Here is a 24,698-nt window from a genome sequence, read left to right as displayed (position 1 = left end):
AAGTACATTATAGCTTATATAAATATTATGTGTAGGCTGCAATTTGAGTAATCAGTTGCTTGTGATTGACAGAAATCCACACTGTCATTTAGCCGGCTCCGTAGGAGCTTCGCTGCAGCCGGCTTATAAGCCCTAATAAGTATATGCTATCTGCAAAGGCTTCGGCAATCCACAGATCTTTACAAATGTACAAAGAGTAGAAGAGGGGAAGTCGTTTTCATCTACCTAATAATCATCTCCTCGCACCTGGTAGAAGAGACTAAACCTGCGCTGGATCGTACGCCTATAGCATTAAATATTTACGAGCTCTAGTTTTTTTTTTGGGGGGGGGGGGGGGGGGGGTATATACATTTGTAGGGGAGAAGAGTTTTATTATCACATCAAGGTGTGTCCAACTTACCTTTTTCACCTACTTGGGTAACAGATGCTGTTGGGTGGTGAACAGTAAGGCTTGGTTCACTGTGGGGCAGATTTGCCGCGGTTTTGCTGCGTCTTGACGTTGCATATCCGCACGACCGTTGTGTTTGCAGTGCAAATGTGTTTGCTCAAAAAGCTGTTCTCACAGGACATCATTTTTCCGTACTGCCGGAGTACAGAAATGCTGCTGCGGCGCGGTTTTGGAAGACGCAGCAGGTCAATTCTTTGGGCTTTTTCGCAGCACTTTTTTGGCCATAGATTTCCATGGACGCAGCAAAATCCGCTGCAAAAGGTAAAAAGCGCTGCGGGGAAAAAAAAAGCTAGAGGATTTTCCGAGCCGGAAAAGCGCCCAAAATAAGCAACAAATACGCAAGAAAAAAAAAATTAAGTTTTTTAGCAGTTTTGGCGCAGAAGCAGGTTCTTCTGCGGTAAAAACCGCAACAGAAAAAAACACAGAAAAACTCTGTCAAATCTACCCTGTGTGAACCCTAAGACTGGGTTCACACAGGGCAGATTTGCCACGGAAATTCCATGCGGAATTTCACTGCGGCAAATCCACCTGCGGCCACGAATCCCAGGGTTGGCCAGCCGTGTGGATGAGATCTGTCAAAAATCCCGTCCACACAGGGCGGACAATCCGTCACGGCAAAGCTGGCATTAGCTGGCGCTGCGGATTCCCGGGATGCAGCATGTCAATTCTCTTTTTTTTTTCCAATGCAGTCTAGCTCCTCTCTATGGGAGAACCGGACGCAACAGAAAAGCATGCTGCGAAGCCGCTCCAAAACCAGCGGCTACATGCCCTTGGTTTTGAAGCTGCACTTACCGCGCAGAAATCTTGTGTTTTTTTCGCAAAACCACAGGATTCCCGCTGGGAATGCATCCTGTGGGAACCCAGCCTAGATTTTGTGTGTGTAGATACAGTATGCATCAGGAGCCGAGCCTGCTCCACACACAGCCGGTGGAAGCTGTCTTCGACAGCGGACAGGCAGCCGCAAACGCAGCAATCAGCGCTGTTAACCTTTTAAATGCTACTGGCAATTCTGACAGCAGCATTTAAATCCCCCAATCGATCCCCCCCATGATGAGGTTGTGATGTGTCTTCTAAGGGTCATGGAAGTAGGGGGCCTTCGGAATACCCCCAGATCTGCCATGTTTGTCTGCCTATTAAGACTTGCCTACAGTACATCCTAATACAATGCCAGCAGAATTACCATAGACTGCAATAGTGAAGTGTTGCAGTATATGGTGTAAGCAATCGAGTCCCCATAAGGGGAAAAATAATATACACTACCGTTCAAAAGTTTGGGGTCACCCAAACAATTTTGTGTTTTCCATGAAAAGTCACACTTATTCACCACCATGCGTTGTGAAATGAATAGAAAATAGAGTCAAGACATTGACAAGGTTAGAAATAATGATTTGTATTTGAAATAACATTGTTTTTACATCAAACTTTGCTTTCGTCAAAGAATCCTCCTTTTGCAGCAATTACAGCATTGCACACCTTTGACATTCTAGCTGTTAATTTGTTGAGGTAAGCTTGTGAAATTGCACCCCACGCTTCTAGAAGCATCTCCCACAAGTTGGATTGGCTGGATGGGCACTTCTGGCGTACCATACGGTCAAGCTGCTCCCACAACAGCTCAATGGGGTTCAGATCTGGTGACTGCGCTGGCCACTCCATTACCGATAGAATACCAGCTGCCTGCTTCTGCTGTAAATAGTTCTTGCACAATTTGGACGTGTGTTTAGGGTCATTGTCCTGTTGTAGGATGAAATTGGTTTCAATCAAGCGCTGTCCACTGGGTATGGCATGGCGTTGCAAAATGGAGTGATAGCCTTCCTTATTCAGAATCCCTTTTACCCTGTACAAATCTCCCACCTTACCAGCACCAAAGCAACCCCAGACCATCACATTACCTCCACCATGCTTAACAGATGGCGTCAGGCATTCTTCCAGCATCTTTTCATTTGTTCTGCGTCTCACAAACGTTCTTCTTTGTGATCCAAACACCTCAAACTTGGATTCATCCGTCCACAACACTTTTTTCCAGTCTTCCTCTGTCCAATGTCTGTGTTCTTTTGCCCATCTTAATCTTTTTCTTTTATTGGCCAGTCTCAGATATGGCTTTTTCTTTGCCACTCTGCCCTGAAGCCCAAAATCCCGCAGCCGCCTCTTCACGGTAGATGTTGACACTGGTGTTTTGCGGGTACTATTTAATGAAGATGCCAGTTGGGTACCTGTGAGGCGTCTGTTTCTCAAACTAGAGACTCTAATGTGCTTATCTTCTTGCTTAGTTGTGCAACGCGGCCTCCCACTTCTTTTTCTACTCTGGTTAGAGCCTGTTTGTGCTGTCCTCTGAAGGGAGTAGTACACACCGTTGTAGGAAATCTTCAATTTCTTAGCAATTTCTCGCATGGAATAGCCTTCATTTCTAAGAACAAGAATAGACTGTCGAGTTTCAGATGAAAGTTCTCTTTTTCTGGCCATTTTGAGCGTTTAATTGACCCCACAAATGTGATGCTCCAGAAACTCAATCTGCTCACAGGAAGGTCAGTTTTGTAGCTTCTGTAACGAGCTAGACTGTTTTCAGATGTGTGAACATGATTGCACAAGGGTTTTCTAATCATCAATTAGCCTTCTGAGCCAATGAGCAAACACATTGTACCATTAGAACACTGGAGTGATAGTTGCTGGAAATGGGCCTCTATACACTTTTGTAGATATTGCACAAAAAACCAGACATTTGCAGCTAAAATAGTCATTTACCACATTAGCAATGTATAGAGTGCATTTGTTTAAAGTTAGGACTAGTTTAAAGTTATCTTCATTGAAAAGTACAGTGCTTTTCCTTCAAAAATAAGGACATTTCAATGTGACCCCAAACTTTTGAACGGTAGTGTATATATTTTTATTTTCTATTATTGTAAACAATAAAGGTTAACGAGTCATTAAGAATGAGGAGTCAAACAGTAAGGGATAGTTTTGACTCTACTTTACAGGTGTGGCTTTTTAGTTAATTGCATGACAAAGTTGCCTACATGTCATGTGATTGCCTAAAAAGTTGCTCCTCGCAAAGTGACCCTCCCATTTCGGGGCTAAATTCTGTCCTGGCAGAGTAGGAGGGGGGTAACATTATTTACGGTTGTTTTTCTCTGCCACCTCTTTGATCCGCCAGTTCTGGGCGCTGTCCAAGATAGTTGCAGCAATTTTCTAACTACCTAATAACACTCATTATGCATTGCTCTCTGATTGGCCAGTGGATGGTGTATCGGTAGTCTAACACTACCAACGCACTTTAGGGGATTAGGTAGACTGAAGACTGTGTCAACCATCTTGGAAAACTCAAAACAAAACCTGGATCTAGTGGATTGGAAGAACAGGACAGAAGAAGAACTGTAGGTAGTATCCCCTCTATAGCCCCTACGGTTGCAGTACAAGTTGTTGTCCCAAAACCGGAGGGTCGCTTTAAGTGGAGCTTCTACAACTGGAACTCATGCAAGCTGAATCTTTACATATTAAAGAGTTCGGACCGCCCCACTGACCAATGTAGAAAGCAGAAAATGTGAACATTGGCATTTTTAAAGACCCACACACTGCTATATTCTAGTCTAGAGAGCAGATCAGCTGCGGTCAAAGTATTAAAAGAGGCGACCGTCCGTGCCTATAGAAGCTATAGTAGCAGTTATTGTATACAATTTCACCAAAACAACCTTTCTAGAACACATTAGGAAATCTGCTCAGTCCCCATTCTCCTTTGAAGTCCCACTTAGTACGGTGTTCTTGGTAATATCATATCCAGGGCTTCCCTAAGCTGCAGTAAAACATGTCTACGCTCAGTCACTCTCGAGGTCGCCCACCGCTAACCATTATGTAAAGACTGAATATCTACTGTACATTAGGTGTGAATATGTTAAGGCTCTATTGCCAATGTATTCTTCTTGTATGCGACAGACAACCGGCGTGAAGCAGCCGACGCTGAAAATAAATGGAGAGCTATACCTCCTCTGAAATAAAGAACATAGAAATAACAAAAAAATAAATAAAGTGCCATCAACTTTTATTACGATTGTGACAGCCATGCTCAATGAGCGGTTATTAAACAGCCTACCGAATATGTACTGCAGGTGTTGCGTGACATGAGACTAATTAAAGTTGTAGAACAAGCCTCGGCATCAGGGTCGTACGGAAAAGAAAAAGCACAGATTGTTATTTAATTACAAATGAAGTAGCCGAAAAAACGAGGCCGCGGTCCTGCATGTACATAAGCGTATTAGGTGGAGATTTATATGGTGCTTTCTTCCAGGTGGAGGCTCATAAAACTGATAAAAGTCATTTTGTTGCTCTGTGACCGCACTTGTAGGAGATTCACTTGGAAGTAAAGTAGTGCAAGCTGTGCATGGAAATAAGCAGGATGCTCGCTTTGCATAATCGTTAAATAGATCTTTAAATCTCGGTTGCAAATCAGTGAATGGCTGGGTTAACCCCTGAAAGGACACAGCCCCTTTTTTTCTTCCTTATTCTTTTTTTTCCTCCCCACGTTTTAAAAATCGCAACTCTTATCTATTCGGCAGTATAGCTGTCTGAGGGCTTATTGCTGGACAAGTTGGAGTTTTCACTGGTACTAGGTAATACGGCATTTAATGTACGGAAAAACTTTACAAAAGTCCTAAGGGGAGTAAAAAGATTTAAAAAATGCAATTCCGCCATCATTGGGGGAGGGGTCTTGTTTCTACGGAATACTTACTGCAGCAAAATAAATGACATGATAACTTTATTCTATGGGTCCGAACTAGAGATGAGCGAGCACTCAAATGCTCGGGTCCGCGTTATTCGAGTCGAGCTTTTCGTAAAATTCGAGAGCTCTACTCAAGTAACGCACCCCATTGACTACAATGGGAGACTCGAGCATTTTTGTATGTGGGACACCGGGTGCCGAGTCTCAGTCTCTCTCTCCCAGCCAGCCCAAAAATTTGCCATTGACATGCGCGCTGCATCACGGCGGTGAGGGGCCAAAACAGGCATGTCACAGCAGGGAGGAGCCAAAAACTGGGGCGGGATCAAACACGGCGTGATGCTCGTTCAGGTAACGAGCACCATTGAGTACGCTAATACTCGAACGAGCATCACGCTCGGCAGAGTACGTTCGCTCAACTTTAGTCAGTATATTTACCCTTTAACCAAATTTATATATATATATATATATAAAATTTTATTTTTTTTGGTCAGCATAGTTGTGCAAGGGCTTGTTTTTTGCGGAACGTCCTGTAGTTTTTATTAGTACCATTTTGGAGTACGTATGACTTTTTATTCGCTTTTTATTAAGATTTTTCTTAGAGATGCAGTAAATGAAAAAATGCAATTCTGACGTTGTGTTTTTTTTTTTGATGACGTTCACCTGCAGAGTAAATAACGCAATACGATGCGATGCATTGGACTTTTATGGACGCAGTAATACCAAATATGTTGCTTTTTTTTTTTATAAATATGGGAAAAGGGAGGGGATTAAACTTTTGTTACCTTTTATTTATTTTTTTAATAATTAATAAAACTTTTGGAACTAATTACTTACATTTTTTTTTTATCCCTCATAGGGAACATGAAGTTGCGATAGTTTGATCACTCCTACAGTGGGATGTATTACCATAGTAGTACATCATAACATAATCTAACAGGCAATCTATCAACGCACGCCATAGACATGGTTTGATAGATATTCTGCAGTGGCAGCCCCGGGGGCTTTCGGAACTCCAATCAGAGCATTTAAATGCTGATGACAGAATTGACTGAAGCATTTAAAAAGCTAACAGCTGCGATCGGCATGAGTGCTGACTGCAGCTGTTGCCGGCGAGTGTCCGCTGTAACAAACAGCCAGCATCCGCATTGTATAGATCGACCTCCAATCTCCCTCCATACAGACCCCGAACTTCCATGACATAACTGTACATCACAGAGAGTTAAGGGGGTTAAAGGGGTTAATACTAGAGATGAGCGAGCGTACTCGCTAAGGGCAGATACTCGAGTGAGTATTGCCTTTTGCGAGTACCTGCCCGCTTGTCTCAAAAGATTCGGGGGGTGAGCGGTGAGTTGTGGGAGTGAGCAGGGGGGAGAGAGAGAGATCCCCCCCCCAGTTCCTCCCCGCTCTTCCCCGCCGGCACCCAAATCTTTTGAGATGAGCGAGCAGGTACTCCCCAAAGGCAATACTCGCTCGAGTATTTGCCCTTAGCGAGTACGCTCGCTCATCTCTAGTTAATACCATTCTATAAAATATCATGTGAAGAATGATGAATGGTGTGATAAAAACAAGTAATACATTTCTGTTCGATCCATATCAGCCGTCATTGAAGCAGGTACAGTATATTACCAAGTAACAGAAAAGACTCACTCTATTCATTAGTCAACCACTATAGACTTTAGAACATGATTTTCAGGGCGTAGATAAGCCTAGTTCATGCCCAGTGGGTGCCAGCTGTTTTTGACAGCTGACACTCACCATAAAGGGCTGCGATCACAGCCAGCTTCGATCGTGGCTGTTTGACAGCTCACATGCATGGCCATTCCATGACTGCGGCATGTCAACGGTCAGCCAGAGGGGAGTGTCCCTCCTGCGACTCACTAGCCGCTCCACCATGATAAGACTGTAAGATGCCAATGGTTGTCATGGAAGTCTAGAACCCAGAGAAGACTCCCAAAAGGTGCCAGGGCTGCCATGCATGCAACCATATACGGCAGGGCTTAATATATGAACATGAAAAACGGAATTAGTACTGCGGTATACTGAAGAAGCGATCAAGTCTTCTAAGGGGACTTAAAAATAATGTAAAATGTAAGGAAAATAAAATTTAAAAAAAACAAAAACAAAACTCCATTTTCCCATAAAATGATTTTAAAAAAACCATAATTGTCATCGTTAAATACGAAAAAGGCCAAACTATCAAAGTATTACATTATTTATCTCACAGGGTGAAAGCTGTCAAAAAAGAAAAATAAATAATGCCAAAATTGCAGGGTTTTGGGCACCCCATCCCCTAATGAAAGTTGAATAACAAGTGATCAAAAGGATGTGACTAACAAAAAAGGCAGCAATAGAATCTACAGCTTGAACCACAGAAAATGAGGCCCAACACAACTCCATTGATGGAAAAATAAAAAAAGTTATGTGGCTCTGAATATGATGACAAAGGGCATCTTTCTTTTTAACCCCACAATGTTGCCCCCCTTTTTTTTTCTTACATTTTTTTGTTTCTCCTCCCCCAATTTTAAAAAAATCATTTCTCTTATTTTTCCATTGATGTATCTGTCTGAGGGCTTATTTTTTGCGAGATGAGTTGTATTTTTCATTGGTACTATTAGATATACCATAGAATGTACTGAAAAACTTCAAATTTGTAAGTGGAGTGAAGTGGAAAAAAAAGGCAATTCCACCATCTTGGGTCAGTAAGATTGCGACAATACTACATTTATAGAGTTAATTTATTTTTTTTGCTATACTACATTTACAAATTAAAATATATTTGGAAAAGAGTAAACTTATTTTCTATTGCCATCTTCTGACAGCTGGGAACACTAATGGAACCGTTGTGGAACCGTTTGCCGATCCTGCTAAATATAAACCCCATGCACCCAGGATGTAACTGTAGAAGGGGTCGATTAAAAGGTTGTTCATTTTTTATTTATAGTAGTAAAACAAAGTCTTTAAACATAATTTTATCAGAATGGTACTGGCCCACAACTGCAACACACTTTTTTGAAAGTTTTTGAATATATATTACATGGCACTAGAGTTGAGCGAACATACTCTGCGAGCTTGATGCTCGTTGGAGTATTAGCGTACTTGATGGTGCTCTTTACTTGAACGAGCATCAAATCGCGTTCGACCCAGCCCCAGCTTTTGGCTGCTCCCCGCTGTGGCGTGCCTGTTTTGGCCCCTCCCTGCCAAGACGCAGCATGCGCCATTTGAAAATGTTTGGTCTGGCAGGGAGGGGAAGGGGGAGAGGGAGAAGGAAACACGAACCAAGAAAAAATAAATAAAAGCTCTGGACCCTGCGTTCCACATACAGATATGCTCGAGTCTCCCATTGTAGTCAATGGGGTTCGTTACTCGAGTAGAGCTCTCGAATTTTACGAAAAGCTCGACTCGAATAACGTGGACCTGAGCATTTGGGTGCTCGCTCATCTCTACATGGCACCATTAAAAAATATAATTCGTCCCCCAAAAACAAGCCTCATGTAGCTATGCCAACAGATACATGAAAAAGTTATAGCTCTTGGAACACAGGCATTAAAAGAAATGAAAACCCAAAAAATGGTTGCTAGTAAAAGGGTTAAACAATAATGGCAATCCCACAAAACACTGACACTGAATAGTACTAGACCTAAGAGATAAAAGAAAAGCTAAACAAGCTAGTAGTTGAACAAGATGTAGTAGAATTCTATTTTCTATTGAAATCTACATTTTAGGGGGAAAAAAAAAAAAAAAAAGAATTGGCACATTTTGTTTTGGGCGTGGTTTCCATGCAGAATCCACATCGGGCGGCCACATGCAGATTTGCCACACTGACCAGGGCTAACTCTATGAGCAGATGGGCATAAAAAGCAGAATCACATTGCAAACTTTAGTAACATTTGATTAGCCTTCATCCGACAGCAACGTCGCATAACTGGAATACCCTTTAAGTTGCCAATCCATGAAGTGTCCTCTGGGTTGTCGCGTGAAAACCGAAGTTTAGAGTCGCATGGTCGGTACGGGTGAAACACGCTGAAACTTCTAGTTCTTAAAGGGGTTGTCCCGCGCCGAAACGGGTTTTTTTTTTTTCAATAGGCCCCCCGTTCGGCGCGAGACAAACCCGATGCATGTGTTAAAAAAAAAAAACGGATAGTACTTACCCGAATCCCCGCTCTCCGGTGACTTCTTACTTACCTTGCTAAGATGGCCGCCGGGATCTTCACCCACGGTGGACCGCAGGTCTTCTCCCATGGTGCACCGTGGGCTCTGTGCGTTCCATTGCCGATTCCAGCCTCCTGATTGGCTGGAATCGGCACACGTGACGGGGTGGAGCTACGAGGAGCAGCTCTCCGGCACGAGCGGCCCCATTCAGAAGGGAGAAGACCGGACTGCGCAAGCGCGTCTAATCGGGAGATTAGACGCTGAAATTAGACAGCACCATGGAGACGGGGACACCAGCAACGGAACAGGTAAGTGAATAACTTCTGTATGGCTCATAATTAATGCACGATGTATATTACAAAGTGCATTAATATGGCCATACAGAAGTGTATACCCCCACTTGCTTTCGCGGGACAACCCCTTTAATGGAGGAGATGTAAGGAAGGTTGTGGCATGCCGGTTTTACCGGACTACACATGTAGAAAATCATCTTCCTGCCATCACTTACTTCCAGAAAACTAAACTGCAACTTATCTCTGAGGTCCACGCTTTCCCTCTCCAGCCCTGTGATCCTCTCCAGGTTGAGTTCCGCAAAGTTTGATACTTTTTCTGTGATCGTCACATCAGTTTCTTCATTGTTAGAAACCTATTAAAACAAATAATAGTACAGATCATTTTCATGATTATTTGGAAAAGAGGGAAAGTTCTCAATCAGAGCTGCAAGGTCATTTACAGAGAAGACATGATACGGTAATTAGCCCACTGACAGTACTTTCCTCGGAAATCCCCCACTAATCCGGTGTCAATGCTCACATGCATGATCCCTGGCCGGTCTTTGTTTACAGGGGGTGAGCGATGAGGTGCCATCATGCTGCAGCCAGTCTGTGATCACATGCTGTTCTAATAGGCATTACCTCTGAGGGCACAGGGCTGCTGATGGCTTTTCATCGAGCTATTAGTTTGTTCGGGAATGACCAATGTAGTTTGGCCGGTAGTTATGGGTTCAGAAGACCCCCAATAATGTCAATTCAAAATGAGAAAGAGATTGAGGTTAAAAGAGTTTCCTGGCCAATTTCTATTGAAGACCTATTGTCAGGATTGGTCATCAATAGTTGATTGGCTGAGGTCCGCCTCCAACCCTTGTATAGTGGCGGTGCTGGTAACTGAAGGGGCAGTTGCCTAAGAATTTATTCAGAGCTGCCCTTGCAAAGGCCAGCACCAGCCGTTAGACAGGGGTCGGTGCTATTTGCCCAAACTACTGATCGACTGGAGTCGTGGGCAGTGGACCCCGGCCGATCCACTAGTGATGACCTATGCAGAGGATAAGTCATCAAAAAAAATTGCCCAGAATACCCATTTCATAAGCAAAAAAGAAGCACAAAATGAATATGGCTAAAGCATATAAAAGTTTTACGGCTACTGGAAGTTGTTGAATCCCGGCTAGTGACCAGAGGGGCAGCAGGAGAGCAGTACAGAGCTGGGTGTATAGCACAGCTAGAGAGCAGTGCAGTACTTGTATCACAAATCAAGAAGAATGGAGTAACTATAGAGCATGTATAGAGAAATACAACACATGTAGTACAGGTAGATAGCATTCAAGTACAAGTAGCAATCGGCAAATTGTTCAAAGTCAGTGCACCAAATATGGGCAAAAAGTTTGGCTCCGTCCGAATTAGTTCAAACAGATCCCGGACTTCACTAACACCCCTAAATAAGAAGGAAGAAGAAGGTGGTGGCGGAAGAAGAAGAAATGTCAGTGAGTTGGGCTGAGATGAACCACCCAAGGTTCGGGTTTACACTGAACCAAACTTCAAGCAAAATTCGACCCAAAGCGGTTTGACTGTTTTGGTTTGTTCAATACGAGTAGCACACATAGATAGCATTAAAGTACAGGCAGTACAAGTACTGTAGGGAGCAACAAGCTGGAACAATGCAGTACAAGTAGTACAGGTAGATAGCATTAAAGTACATGTAGTACATGACACCGGTGGGGAGCAGCACAGATAAACACATTACAGTACATGTAGTATAGTACATACAGCTATGGTAAAGTGTAATGCAGTACATGTAGAGAAATATCATATAGCATATCACTAGAGATAAGCGAGTATACTCGCTAAGGCACATTACTCAAGCGAGTAGTGCCTTAGCCGAGTATCTCCTTGCTATTCTTTAAAGATTCGGGGGCCGGCGGGGGGTGGGGAGCGGCGGGGGAGAGTGGGGAGGAACAGAGGGGAGATCTCTCTGTCCCTCTCTCCCCCCCGCTCCCCGCCGCAACTCACCTGTCACCCACATCGGCCCCCGAATCTTTAGAGACGAGCGGAGAGATACTCGACTAAGGCACTACTCGCTCGAGTAATGTGCCTTAGCGAGTATACTCGCTCATCTCTACATATCCCCTTACTGCTGATTGGCGATACTGGACACATTAGTGGGTGCCCTCAGTAGTTTAGCCCCCACTGATTGGCTACAGTGATGTCAGGTAGAGGGCGTTATCGCTAATTGTTACGGTGAGATTGCCCAGCTCCATCCCTATAAATAACAGGCAGATCTGAACCGTTAGCAGTAGATTTCCAAAAACGGAGGGTAAATCTAGTAACTGATCCTAACTGAGTCAGGGATCAGATTCACGGAAAGAATAGTGGAAGAAATTCAGCTCTGCTACATCTGCACACACATGATTTATAAGAATATTACTAAAAAAAAAAAGAGAAAACTTTTTTTTTTCAATTTTATGGAAATTCTGAAACATTTTTTCCAATTTAATAAAGACATGTACACATAGATGTAAATGCTGCGCTATACAGCCCAGTGGTGACAGTCGTCACATGATTAACCTCTAACACTTTGTGTCGCTTCTCTATTTATTTGCCTGGCCAATTATCTCGGACAGGCCTGCGCCCTAGAGCGTCCGAGGTCACCGCATGCAGCGCTAATAAGTAAATCTGCTTAACATTTTTACATTCCTCGCAGTACAGAACTGATGTAAAAAGACAAAGCATTAAGGGTAATCATCGCAGCAACGTCTGAGGGAACAGATCGCATTTCGGTAAAAAGCTCTTCCAGCTCCGGTCTAATGTATAGATGCCCGATGCCTAATTCATCCCATATATGGCTGGGGGATTGATATGACAGTGCAGGCAGCCGTACACTCCATGTGGTTTACATTACAGGCGTATATAGGACTGATTGGAACAAACACCAATCCCCAGCACAAAGCGTAAAGAATTCAACGGTTTGTAATGAAAACATTACCTCTGCGGTAACCGAAAATCTTTATGGAAAGTAAAAGTTACATTTCTAAATGTTCTCCGAGAACAATTTTCTGCCAAGACAGTGAAAAGAAGGAAACACACAGCCATAAAATTTGTGAACGGTTGAAAGAGAAGAAGTGAATTCCAATTCCCCCCCCTTCACTGAAATGTATCTAGTATATGGTAAAGCAAGCACCGAGTACACTTGTGCCTTCCCCAATATGATGTAGTCTGGTTTTACATACAGTTACCGTCCGTAAGGCTCTGCTTATATGTGCAGCGGAGGGGACAGAGCCAATTCGGCATAAAATACTGCACCATTTAGTGCAGGAGAAATGGCGGGCGGCGTGGTGGAAGCTCAACGGACCCTATTATAGTCAAGGTCTGGAGAGTGCTGCTCGTTTCCAGCAATGGATGGATTAGTGTTCTCCTGATGGAACAGGATAGATCATCAGTAGTTAATCGACTGGGATCTGCCACTCGGGATACCCGTTCATCAGCTAGTGGTCTGACTCGCTGTACATGTGACCGGACGCCCCGTCCATGCCCTACATGTGACCGGACGCCCCATCCATGCCCTACATGTGACCGGACGCCCCGCCAATGCACTACAGGTGACCGGACGCCCCGCCCATGCACTACATGTGACCGGACGCCCCGCCCATGCACTACATGTGACCGGACGCCCCGCCCATGCACTACATGTGACCGGACGCCCCGCCCATGCACTACATGTGACCGGACGCCCCGCCCATGCACTACATGTGACCGGTCGCCCCGCCCATGCACTACATGTGACCGGACGCCCCGCCCATGCACTACATGTGACCGGACGCCCCGCCCATGCACTACATGTGACCGGACGCCCCGCCCATGCACTACATGTGACCGGACGCCCCGCCCATGCACTACATGTGACCGGACGCCCCGCCCATGCACTACATGTGACCGGACGCCCCGCCCATGCACTACATGTGACCGGACGCCCCGCCCATGCACTACATGTGACCGGATGCCCCGTTCATGCACGACATGTGACCGGATGCCCCGTTCATGCACTACATGTGACCGGATGCCCTGTCCATACACTGCTGTCTCTGTTTGCAGTGGTGTCGTGAATGACGAAACTGGAATTCTACAGAGTGGAACACAGTTGTCCTCCACAACGAATCCAAGTTTAGTTTGAAAGGCACCGATAATAGCCTTTGCTGTGCAGCGGCACACTGCCCCCTGCTGATGTGATGGTCTGGGGGGCCATCGCATACAACAGTCAGTTGAATGTCCCTAGTAGTGGTACAAGGAATAACAACTTAGTGATATATTCAGGAAATCCTGCAGCCACATGTATTGTGGATCATAGAGCTTCCAAGAGGATCCTCCATCAGAACCTGTATGCCTCCATGCCTGCCCGTATCACATCTTGTATCCAAGCTAGAGATGGCCTAACAGGGTACTAGAGCCTCCATGCCTGCCCGTATCACATCTTGTATCCAAGCTAGAGATGGCCTAACAGGGTACTAGAGCCTTCATGCCACCCGGATCCAAACTTGTATCTTAGCTAAAGAAACCGAACAGAGTACTAGAGTCTCCATGCCCGACACACCTTGTATCCAAGCTAGAGGCAGTACAGCAGGGTACTAAAGCCTCCATGCTCACCTAAATCACATCTTGTATCCAAGCTAGAGGCGGTACAACAGAGTACTAGAGCCTCCATGCCTGCCAGTATCACATCTTATATCCAAGCTAGAGGCGGTACAGCAGGGTACTAGAGCCCCCATGTCCACCCATATCATATCTTGCATCCAAGCTTGAGGCAGTACACCAGGGTACTAGAATATTCGTGCACGTCCATATCACATCCTGTATCCAAGTCAGAGGCGGTACAACAGGGTACTAGAGCCTTCATGCCTGCCTGTATCACATCTGATATCCAAGCTAGAAGCTGTACAACAGGGCACTAGAGCATTCATGCCCGCCCATATCACATCTTGCATCCAAGCTAGAGGCGGTACAACAGGGTATTAGAGCCTCCATGCCCACCTGTATCACATCTTGTATCCAAGCTAGAGGCGGTACAACAGGATACTAGAGCATACATGCCTGCCTGTATCACATCTTGCATACAAGCTAGAGGAGGTACAGCAGGGTACTAGAGCCTCCATGCACCCATATCATATCTTGTATCCAAGCTAGAGCCGGTACAACAGGGTACTAGAGCCTCCATGCCCGACACATCTTGTATCCAAGCTAGAGGCGGGACAGCATGATACTAGAGCCTGCATGCCCACCTATATCACATCTTGTATCCAAGCTAGAGGCGGTACAACAGGATACTAGAGCATACATGCCTGCCTGTATCACATCTTGCATACAAGCTAGAGGAGGTACAGCAGGGTACTAGAGCCTCCATGCGCACCTATATCACATCTTGTATCCAAGCTAGAGCCGGTACAACAGGGTATTAGAGCCTCCATGTCCACCCGTATCACATCTTGTATCCAAGCTAGAGGCGGTACAACAGAGTACTAGAGTAAACATGCCTGCCTGTATCACATCTTGTATCCAAGCTAGAGCCGGTACAACAGGGTACTAGAGCCTCCATGCCTGCCAGTATCACATCTTGCATCCAAGCTAGAGGAGGTACAGCAGGTTACTAGAGCCTCCATGCGCACCTATATCACATCTTGTATCCAAGCTAGAGCCGGTACAACAGGGTACTAGAGCCTCCATGCCTGCCTGTATCACATCTTGTATCCAAGCTAGAGGTGGTACAACAGGGTACTAGAGCCTCCATGCCCACCTGTATCACATCTTGTATCCAAGCTAGAGGTGGTACAACAGGGTACTAGAGCCTCCATGCCTGCCTGTATCACATCTTGTATCCAAGCTAGATGCGATACAGCATAGTACTAGAGCCTCCCTTCAAGTGTTCAGTTTTCCACAATTAATTATCCTTTTTTCTGATATTTTAGTCAGTTACTTATATCAACGTTACAATCACACAGAGAAAGTTTCCTTTAATTCCAACAACTCCTTCTTGGGGAGGGATTTTTTTTGATATTTAGTGTATTTTGCGTTCTGCCATGAAAGGTATTTTCAGCTGTCGACTCCCATTCCTTGGGTTTGGCTACCCAGCTAAGTTCCACATGGTCGGCACACTTAGTGATGTGATACTTGGACCGTTCTCTGTATGTCTGTAACTCCACGAACTCCTCCTGCAGTACCAATGGCCGCTGTGATGTGGTTTCTCCAAGTATTATGTTGCTGTTGTTTGAAATGCAAATAAACATGTAGAAAACTATTGAATTATACAGAAAACGAAGAATGTTTATTAGTCATTGCCAGCCAAATGGGTTTAAAGTAAGCACCTCGTGTACATTATATGGCAGGAACAAGTGTTTATCTTGAACTACGACTGCAATATATAACATACCTGAATATACAAACCACATGGGGGAAATCATATTAAAGGGGTTGGCCACTTTCTAGTAAAACTTTCATTATGCCGTAAACTGTAAAGTTTTATTCCAGGGACCTCTATAAAGTGACAGTGCTCTTTCCCCAGTCTCAATTTCAAGACCCCCACCGGCACACTGCAAATATTAGATATGGGACTTTCCCTCACCATAAAGATGAAGATGGTGGCGATCATGCAATTTAACAAGTTCAGGGTTTGCACAGAAGTGGATGGAACCAAGGGAACAGCTAGGGAGCTGGTCATGTAGTTAAATCACCCAACTGCCGCCATCTTTATTCAAGTCCCACGTCTACAGTGGGAAGCTTGGGCCTTGAGATTGAGAACAGGGTAAGGACTGTCACTTTACGGCATGCTGAAAAGTCAGTGGCAAAATCTGCAGTATTTCTGCATCAAAAACGGAGTCAAAATGCACACCATTGCAATACACATCCGTATTATAAAAGCATCCGCTGTATTTCAAAAGACATTATCATTTCATTTAATGCTTAAAGGGGTATTTCGGGCTTTCTGAACTAATAAATTAACTTCTGAGTAGGTCATCAGTAGTTGATGCATTGGGATATGCCGGCTCAGGGCCCACGTCCATTAACTCATCGTCTGTCTGACTGTCAGTAGAGCGGGCCATACGTCATCAGCGTTCATGCCAGGAAGTGAGAGCACCGACCCTGACCATAAGAGAAGCAGGTAGTGTAAGAGAAACACTGATCTCAATAGGAGTGATATATGGCTCTATAGTGTTATAGTATAATTAGTTTCTGCTATATATACCTGGTCAGTTATTTCATGCGCCGCTTGTTGGTCGAGGTCCTATATCTGCTCAGACCCAAGTCCTCTGTGCCAGTTTATGCCCTGTACCAGTCTGTTTTCGCCTGATCCTACCCTTTCTGGTTTACCCATCTACTTGGATTAAAGTCCTTGTTTTATACAAGAGCTGCCTGCAAGGTCTCCCTGTAGAGGCTTACTCACATGAGCGAGAGACACAGAATTCGCAAAAGTATAAAATCCAATCTTCTGAATGGACTTATTCACATAACCATTTTTTTTAATCGCAGCATGTTCTAACTTTGGGTATTGTTTTCAATGGGACCTTAAAAGACATTGCATGGAACTCGCATGCCGTGTGATGTGCATGCGAGTGCGATGCGATGTTTCCCATTGAAATCAATGGGTAATACTTGCAATCATTAAGCGCGCATGTAGAAATATCACAGAAGTGATGCGAGGCGCTTTTTAATTAAAAGCACTTCGCAACGACATGAAAAATGGACGTTAGCGAGCCGAGTAATTGTAGTTTAGGCTCCCTGCACATGGGCGGAAATTCTGTGGCCGGATTTCCCGCTGATATTCCACCCGTGCCCGCCTGCATTACAAAACGCAATCCTTTGCAGACGGCCGTGATTTCTTAGTGTGAAAACACATGCGGAAAACAAATCGCGGCACAATCTATTTCCATGCGGGTCACGCAGAGGCCCGCACAGAAATGTCTTTCCTGACGTGCCGGCTATGCTCTGCACACGCGCAGTCTTGGCGGCAGCCGGCACATCACGGAGAGGAGAAGACGCGGAAGAAGGTGAGACCAGCACTGCTCACTGCAGGGTAGCGGGTCAGATCCCACTGCGAGAAGTTTCGCAGCGGGATCCAACCCGGCCGTCTGTAGGCGGCCTAAGAGAGGCCCATGTCTGCTCCTGGGGGATCTTGGGGCTTGATCCTGACCTTCAGGCTCTGCAATCATTTTCCTCGCCCTTGTGATTTGGACTAGTATATCACCGGGAGGACTTTATTTTTCTACAGCTACTGCTCTTTGAGCATTTTCTTTACAGTGCTCCTGGGGGGTCCGTGACGACCCTAAAGCCTGATGATATAGCACTGTTGCCAAATATCTTCACATGGCCTAAAAGAGTCAATAAAACTGAAAAAATCTCAATCACATTGTCTCTATTATGCAAGAAGGCTATAACACTTCGCTATCAGCCTATAACAGGGGCATGCAACACTAAATCCATCACAAAGCCACAGTGCAAGACGGAAAAAAATGTGCGAGCCAACCTACAACATTATCTAAAACACGCCAGCCCGCAACATAGTATCTAAAACACGCCAGCCTGCAACATGGTATATATAACAAGCCAACCTGCCACATAGTATCTATAACAAGCCAACAACATAGTATCTATAACAAGCCGGCCTACAACATAGTATCTATAACAAGTCGGCCTACAACATAGTATCTGTAACAAGTCTACAACATAGTATCTATAACAGGCCGGCCTACAACATAGTATCTATAACAGGCCGGCCTACAACATAGTATCTAAAACACGCCAGCCCGCAACATAGTATCTAAAACACGCCAGCCTGCAACATAGTATCTATAACAAGCCTACAACATAGTATCTATAACAAGCCTACAACATAGTATCTATAACAAGCCAGCCTACAACATAGTATCTATAACAAGAAGGCCTACAACATAGTATCTATAACAAGCCTACAACATAGTATCTATAACATGTCGGCCTACAACATAGTATCTATAACAAGCCTACAACATAGTATCTATAACAAGCCGGCCTGCAACATAGTATCTATAACAAGTCTACAACATAGTATCTATAACAAGCCTACAACATAGTATCTATAACATGTCGGCCTACAACATAGTATCTATAACAAGCCGGCCTACAACATAGTATCTATAACAAGCCGGCCTACAACATAGTATCTATAACAAGCCGGCCTACAACATAGTATCTATAACAAGCCGGCCTACAACATAGTATCTATAACAAGCCTACAACATAGTATCTATAACAAGCCGGCCTACAACATAGTATCTATAACAAGCCTACAACATAGTATCTATAACAAGCCAGCCTGCAACATAGTATCTATAACAAGCCTACCACATAGTATCTATAACAAGCCGGCCTACAACATAGTATCTATAACAAGCCGGTCTACAACATAGTATCTATAACAAGCCGGCCTACAACATAGTATCTATAACAAGTCTACAACATAGTATCTAAAACACGCCAGCCTGCAACATGGTATATATAACAAGCCAGCCTACAACATAGTATCTATAACAAGCCGGCCTACAACATAGTATCTATAACAAGCCAGCCTACAACATAGAATCTATAACAAGCCGGCCTGCCACATAGTATCTATAACAAGCCGGCCTACAACATAGTATCTATAACAAGCCTACAACATAGTATCTATAACAAGCCGGCCTACAACATAGTATCTACAACAAGCCTACAACATAGTATCTATAACAAGCCAACCTGCCACATAGTATCTATAACAAGCCGGCCTACAACATAGTATCTAAAACACGCCAGCCTGCAACATGGTATATATAACAAGCCAGCCTACAACATAGTATCTATAACAAGCCGGCCTACAACATAGTATCTATAACAAGCCGGCCTACAACATAGTATCTATAACAAGCCGGCCTGCCACATAGTATCTATAACAAGCCGGCCTGCCACATAGTATCTATAACAAGCCGGCCTGCCACATAGTATCTATAACAAGCCGGCCTACAACATAGTATCTATAACAAGCCGGCCTGCCACATAGTATCTATAACAAGCCGGCCTACAACATAGTATCTATAACAAGCCTACAACATAGTATCTATAACAAGCCGGCCTACAACATAGTATCTATAACAAGCCTACAACATAGTATCTATAACAAGCCTACAACATAGTATCTATAACAAGCCGTCCTACAACATAGTATCTATACCAAGCCTACAACATAGTATCTATAACAAGCCTACAACATAGTATCTATAACAAGCCTACAACATAGTATTTATAACAAGCTTGCAATATAGTATCTATAACAAGCCGGTCTACAACATAGTATCTATAACAAGCCGGCGTGCAACATAGTATCTATAACAAGCCAGGCTACAACATAGTGTCTATAACAAGCCGGCGTGCAACATAGTATCTATAACAAGCCGGTCTACAACCTAGTATCTATAACAAGCCTACAACATAGTATCTATAACAAGCCTACAACATAGTATATATAACAAGCCGGCCAACAACATAGTATCTATAACATGTCGGCCTACAACATAGTATCTATAACAAGCCTACAACATAGTATCTATAACAAGCCGGCCTACAACATAGTATCTATAACAAGCCGGCCTGCAACATAGTATCTATAACAAGACGGCCTAAAACATAGTATCTATAACAAGCCGGCCTACAACATAGTATCTATAACATGTCGGCCTACAACATAGTATCTATAACAAGCCGGCCTTCAACATAGTATCTATAACAAGCCGGCCTTCAACATAGTATCTATAACATGTCGGCCTACAACATAGTATCTATAACAAGCCTACAACATAGTGTCTATAACAAGCCGGCGTGCAACATAGTATCTATAACAAGCCGGCCTGCAACATAGTATCTATAACAAGCCGGCGTGCAACATAGTATCTATAACAAGCCTACAACATAGTATCTATAACAAGCCTACAACATAGTATCTATAACATGTCGGCCTACAACATAGTATCTATAACAAGCCGGCCTACAACATAGTATCTATAACAAGCCTACAACATAGTATCTATAACAAGCCGGCCTACAACATAGTATCTATAACAAGCCGGCCTACAACATAGTATCTATAACAAGCCGGCCTACAACATAGTATCTATAACAAGCCGGCCTACAACATAGTATCTATAACAAGCCGGCCTACAACATAGTATCTGTAACAAGCCGGCCTACAACATAGTATCTATAACAAGCCAGCCTACAACATAGTATCTATAACAAGCCAGCCTACAACATAGTATCTATAACAAGCCAGCCTACAACATAGTATCTATAACAAGCCGGCCAGCCACATAGTATCTATAACAAGCCAGCCAGCCACATAGTATCTATAACAAGCCGGCCTGCAACATAGTATATATAACAAACCGGCCAGCCACATAGTATCTATAACATGTCGGCCTACAACATCATATTTATAGCATGTCGGCCTACAACATAGTATCTATAACAAGCCGGCCTAAAACATAGTATCTATAACAAGCCTACAACATAGTATCTATAACAAGCCGGCCTAAAACATAGTATCTATAACAAGCCTACAACATAGTATCTATTACATGTCGGCCTACAACATAGTATCTATAACATGTCGGCCTACAACATAGTATCTATAACATGTCGGCCTACAACATAGTATCTATAACAAGCCTACAACATAGGATCTATAACAAGCCTACAACATAGGATCTATAACAAGCCGGCCTACAACATAGTATCTATAACAAGCCGGCCTGCCACATAGTATCTTTAACAAGCCTATAACATAGTATCTATAACAAGCCAACCTGCCACATAGTATCTATAACAAGCCGGCCTACAACATAGTATGTATAACAAGCCTACAACATAGTATCTACAACAAGCCGGCCTACAACATAGTATGTATAACATGTCGGCCTACAACATAGTATCTATAACAAGTCGGCCTACAACATAGTATGTATAACATGTCGGCCTACAACATAGTATCTACAACAAGCCGGCCTACAACATAGTATCTATAACATGTCGGCCTGCAACATAGTATCTATAGCAAGGCTACAACATAGTATCTATAACAAGCCGGCCTGCAACATAGTATCTATAACAAGCCGGTGTACAACATAGTATCTATAACAAGTCTACAACATAGTATCTATAACAAGCCGGCCTACAACATAGTATCTATAACAAGCCTACAACATAGTATCTATAACAAGCCGGCCTACAACATAGTATCTATAACAAGTCGGCCTACAACATAGTATCTATAACAAGCCAGCCTACAACATAGTATCTACAACAAGCCGGCCTACAACATAGTATCTATAACAGGCCGGCCTGCAACATAGTATCTATAACAAGCCTACAACATAGTATCTATAACATGTCGGCCTACAACATAGTATCTATAACAAGCCGGCCTACAACATAGTATCTACAACAAGCCGGCCTACAACATAGTATCTATAACAGGCCGGCCTGCAACATAGTATCTATAAAAGCCTACAACATAGTATCTATAACAAGCCGGCCTGCAACATATTATCTATAACAAGCCGGCCTGCAACATAGTATCTATAACAAGCCGGCCTAAAACATAGTATCTATAACAAGCCGGCCAGCCACATAGTATCTATTACATGTCGGCCTGCAACATAGTATCTATAACAAGCCGGCCTACAACATAGTATCTATAACAAGCCGGCCTGCAACATAGTATCTATAACCAGCCGGCCTACAACATAGTATCTATAACAAGCCTACAACATAGTATCTATAACAAGCCAGCCTACAACATAGTATCTATAACAAGCCTACAACATAGTGTCTATAACAAGCCGGCGTGCAACATAGTATCTATAACAAGCCGGCCTGCAACATAGTATCTATAACAAGCCGGCCTGCAACATAGTATCTATAACAAGCCGGCCTACAACATAGTATCTATAACAAGCCTACAACATAGTATCTATAACAAGCCAGCCTACAACATAGTATCTATAACAAGCCTACAACATAGTGTCTATAACAAGCCGGCGTGCAACATAGTATCTATAACAAGCCGGCCTACAACATAGTATCTATAACAAGCCGGCCAGCCACATAGTATCTATAACAAGCCGGCGTGCAACATAGTATCTATAACAAGCCGGCCTACAACATAGTATCTATAACAAGCCGGCGTGCAACATAGTATCTATAACAAGCCGGTCTACAACATAGTATATATAACAAGCCTACAACATAGTATCTATAACAAGCCTACAACATAGTATATATAACAAGCCGGCCAACAACATAGTATCTATAACATGTCGGCCTACAACATAGTATCTATAACAAGCCGGCCTACAACATAGTATCTATAACAAGCCTACAACATAGTGTCTATAACAAGCCGGCGTGCAACATAGTATCTATAACAAGCCGGCCTACAACATAGTATCTATAACAAGCCGGCGTGCAACATAGTATCTATAACAAGCCGGTCTACAACATAGTATATATAACAAGCCTACAACATAGTATCTATAACAAGCCTACAACATAGTATATATAACAAGCCGGCCAACAACATAGTATCTATAACATGTCGGCCTACAACATAGTATCTATAACAAGCCGGCCTACAACATAGTATCTATAACAAGCCTACAACATAGTATCTATAACAAGCCGGCCTGCAACATAGTATCTATAACAAGCCGGCCTACAACATAGTATCTATAACAAGCCGGCCTACAACATAGTATCTATAACAAGCCGGCCAGCCACATAGTATCTATAACAAGCCGGCCTGCAACATAGTATATATAACAAACCGGCCAGCCACATAGTATCTATAACATGTCGGCCTACAACATCATATTTATAGCATGTCGGCCTACAACATAGTATCTATAACAAGCCGGCCTAAAACATAGTATCTATAACAAGCCGGCCTAAAACATAGTATCTATAACATGTCGGCCTACAACATAGTATCTATAACAGGCCGGCCTACAACATAGTATCTATAACAAGCGGGCCAGCCACATAGTATCTATAACATGTCGGCCTACAACATCATATTTATAGCATGTCGGCCTACAACATAGTATCTATAACAAGCCGGCCTAAAACATAGTATGTATAACAAGCTAGCCTACAACATAGTATCTATAACATGTCGGCCTACAACATAGTATCTATAACAAGCCGGCCTACAACATAGTATCTATAACAAGCCTACAACATAGTATCTATAACAAGCCGGCCTACAACATAGTATCTATTTCATGTCGGCCTACAACATAGTATCTATAACATGTCGGCCTACAACATAGTATCTATAACATGTCGGCCTACAACATAGTATCTATAACATGTCGGCCTACAACATAGTATCTATAACATGTCGGCCTACAACATAGTATCTATAACAAGCCGGCCTACAACATAGTATCTATAACAAGCCAGCCTACAACATAGTATCTATAACAAGCCTACAACATAGTATCTACAACAAGCCGGCCTACAACATAGTATCTATTACATGTCGGCCTACAACATAGTATCTATAACATGTCGGCCTACAACATAGTATCTATAACATGTCGGCCTACAACATAGTATCTATAACATGTCGGCCTACAACATAGTATCTATAACATGTCGGCCTACAACATAGTATCTATAACAAGCCGGCCTACAACATAGTATCTATAACAAGCCAGCCTACAACATAGTATCTATAACAAGCCTACAACATAGTATCTATAACAAGCCGGCCTGCCACATAGTATCTATAACAAGCCTACAACATAGTATCTATAACAAGCCTACAACATAGTATCTATAACAAGCCTACAACATAGTATCTATAACAAGCCGGCCTGCCACATAGTATCTATAACATGTCGGCCTACAACATAGTATCTATAACATGTCGGCCTACAGCATAGTATCTATAACAAGCCAGCCTACAACATCATATCTATAGCATGTTGGCCTACAGCATAGTATCTATAACAAGCGGGCCTACAGCATAGCATCTATAACAAGGCCGCCTGCCACATAGTTTCTATAACAA

General features: G+C 43.4%; 1 protein-coding gene across 1 annotated transcript in view; it reads right to left on the bottom strand.

The window, feature by feature from the left end:
* The window catches only part of LOC136578489 (polyamine-modulated factor 1-binding protein 1-like), a 372,216-nt gene that overhangs the window by 131,175 nt on the left and 216,343 nt on the right, over positions 1-24,698 (bottom strand). The window contains exon 19 of the mRNA XM_066578603.1: positions 9,814-9,951. Within this exon, the coding sequence (XP_066434700.1) occupies positions 9,814-9,951 (138 nt within the window). The remainder of the gene's footprint in view (positions 1-9,813; positions 9,952-24,698) is intronic.

Source organism: Eleutherodactylus coqui, chromosome 9 (assembly GCF_035609145.1).
Source record: "Eleutherodactylus coqui strain aEleCoq1 chromosome 9, aEleCoq1.hap1, whole genome shotgun sequence".
NCBI classification, from domain to species: Eukaryota; Metazoa; Chordata; class Amphibia; order Anura; family Eleutherodactylidae; genus Eleutherodactylus; species Eleutherodactylus coqui.
The sequence above is the reverse complement of the archived record's forward strand: the minus strand, read 5'-3'. Positions and strand labels throughout refer to the sequence as shown.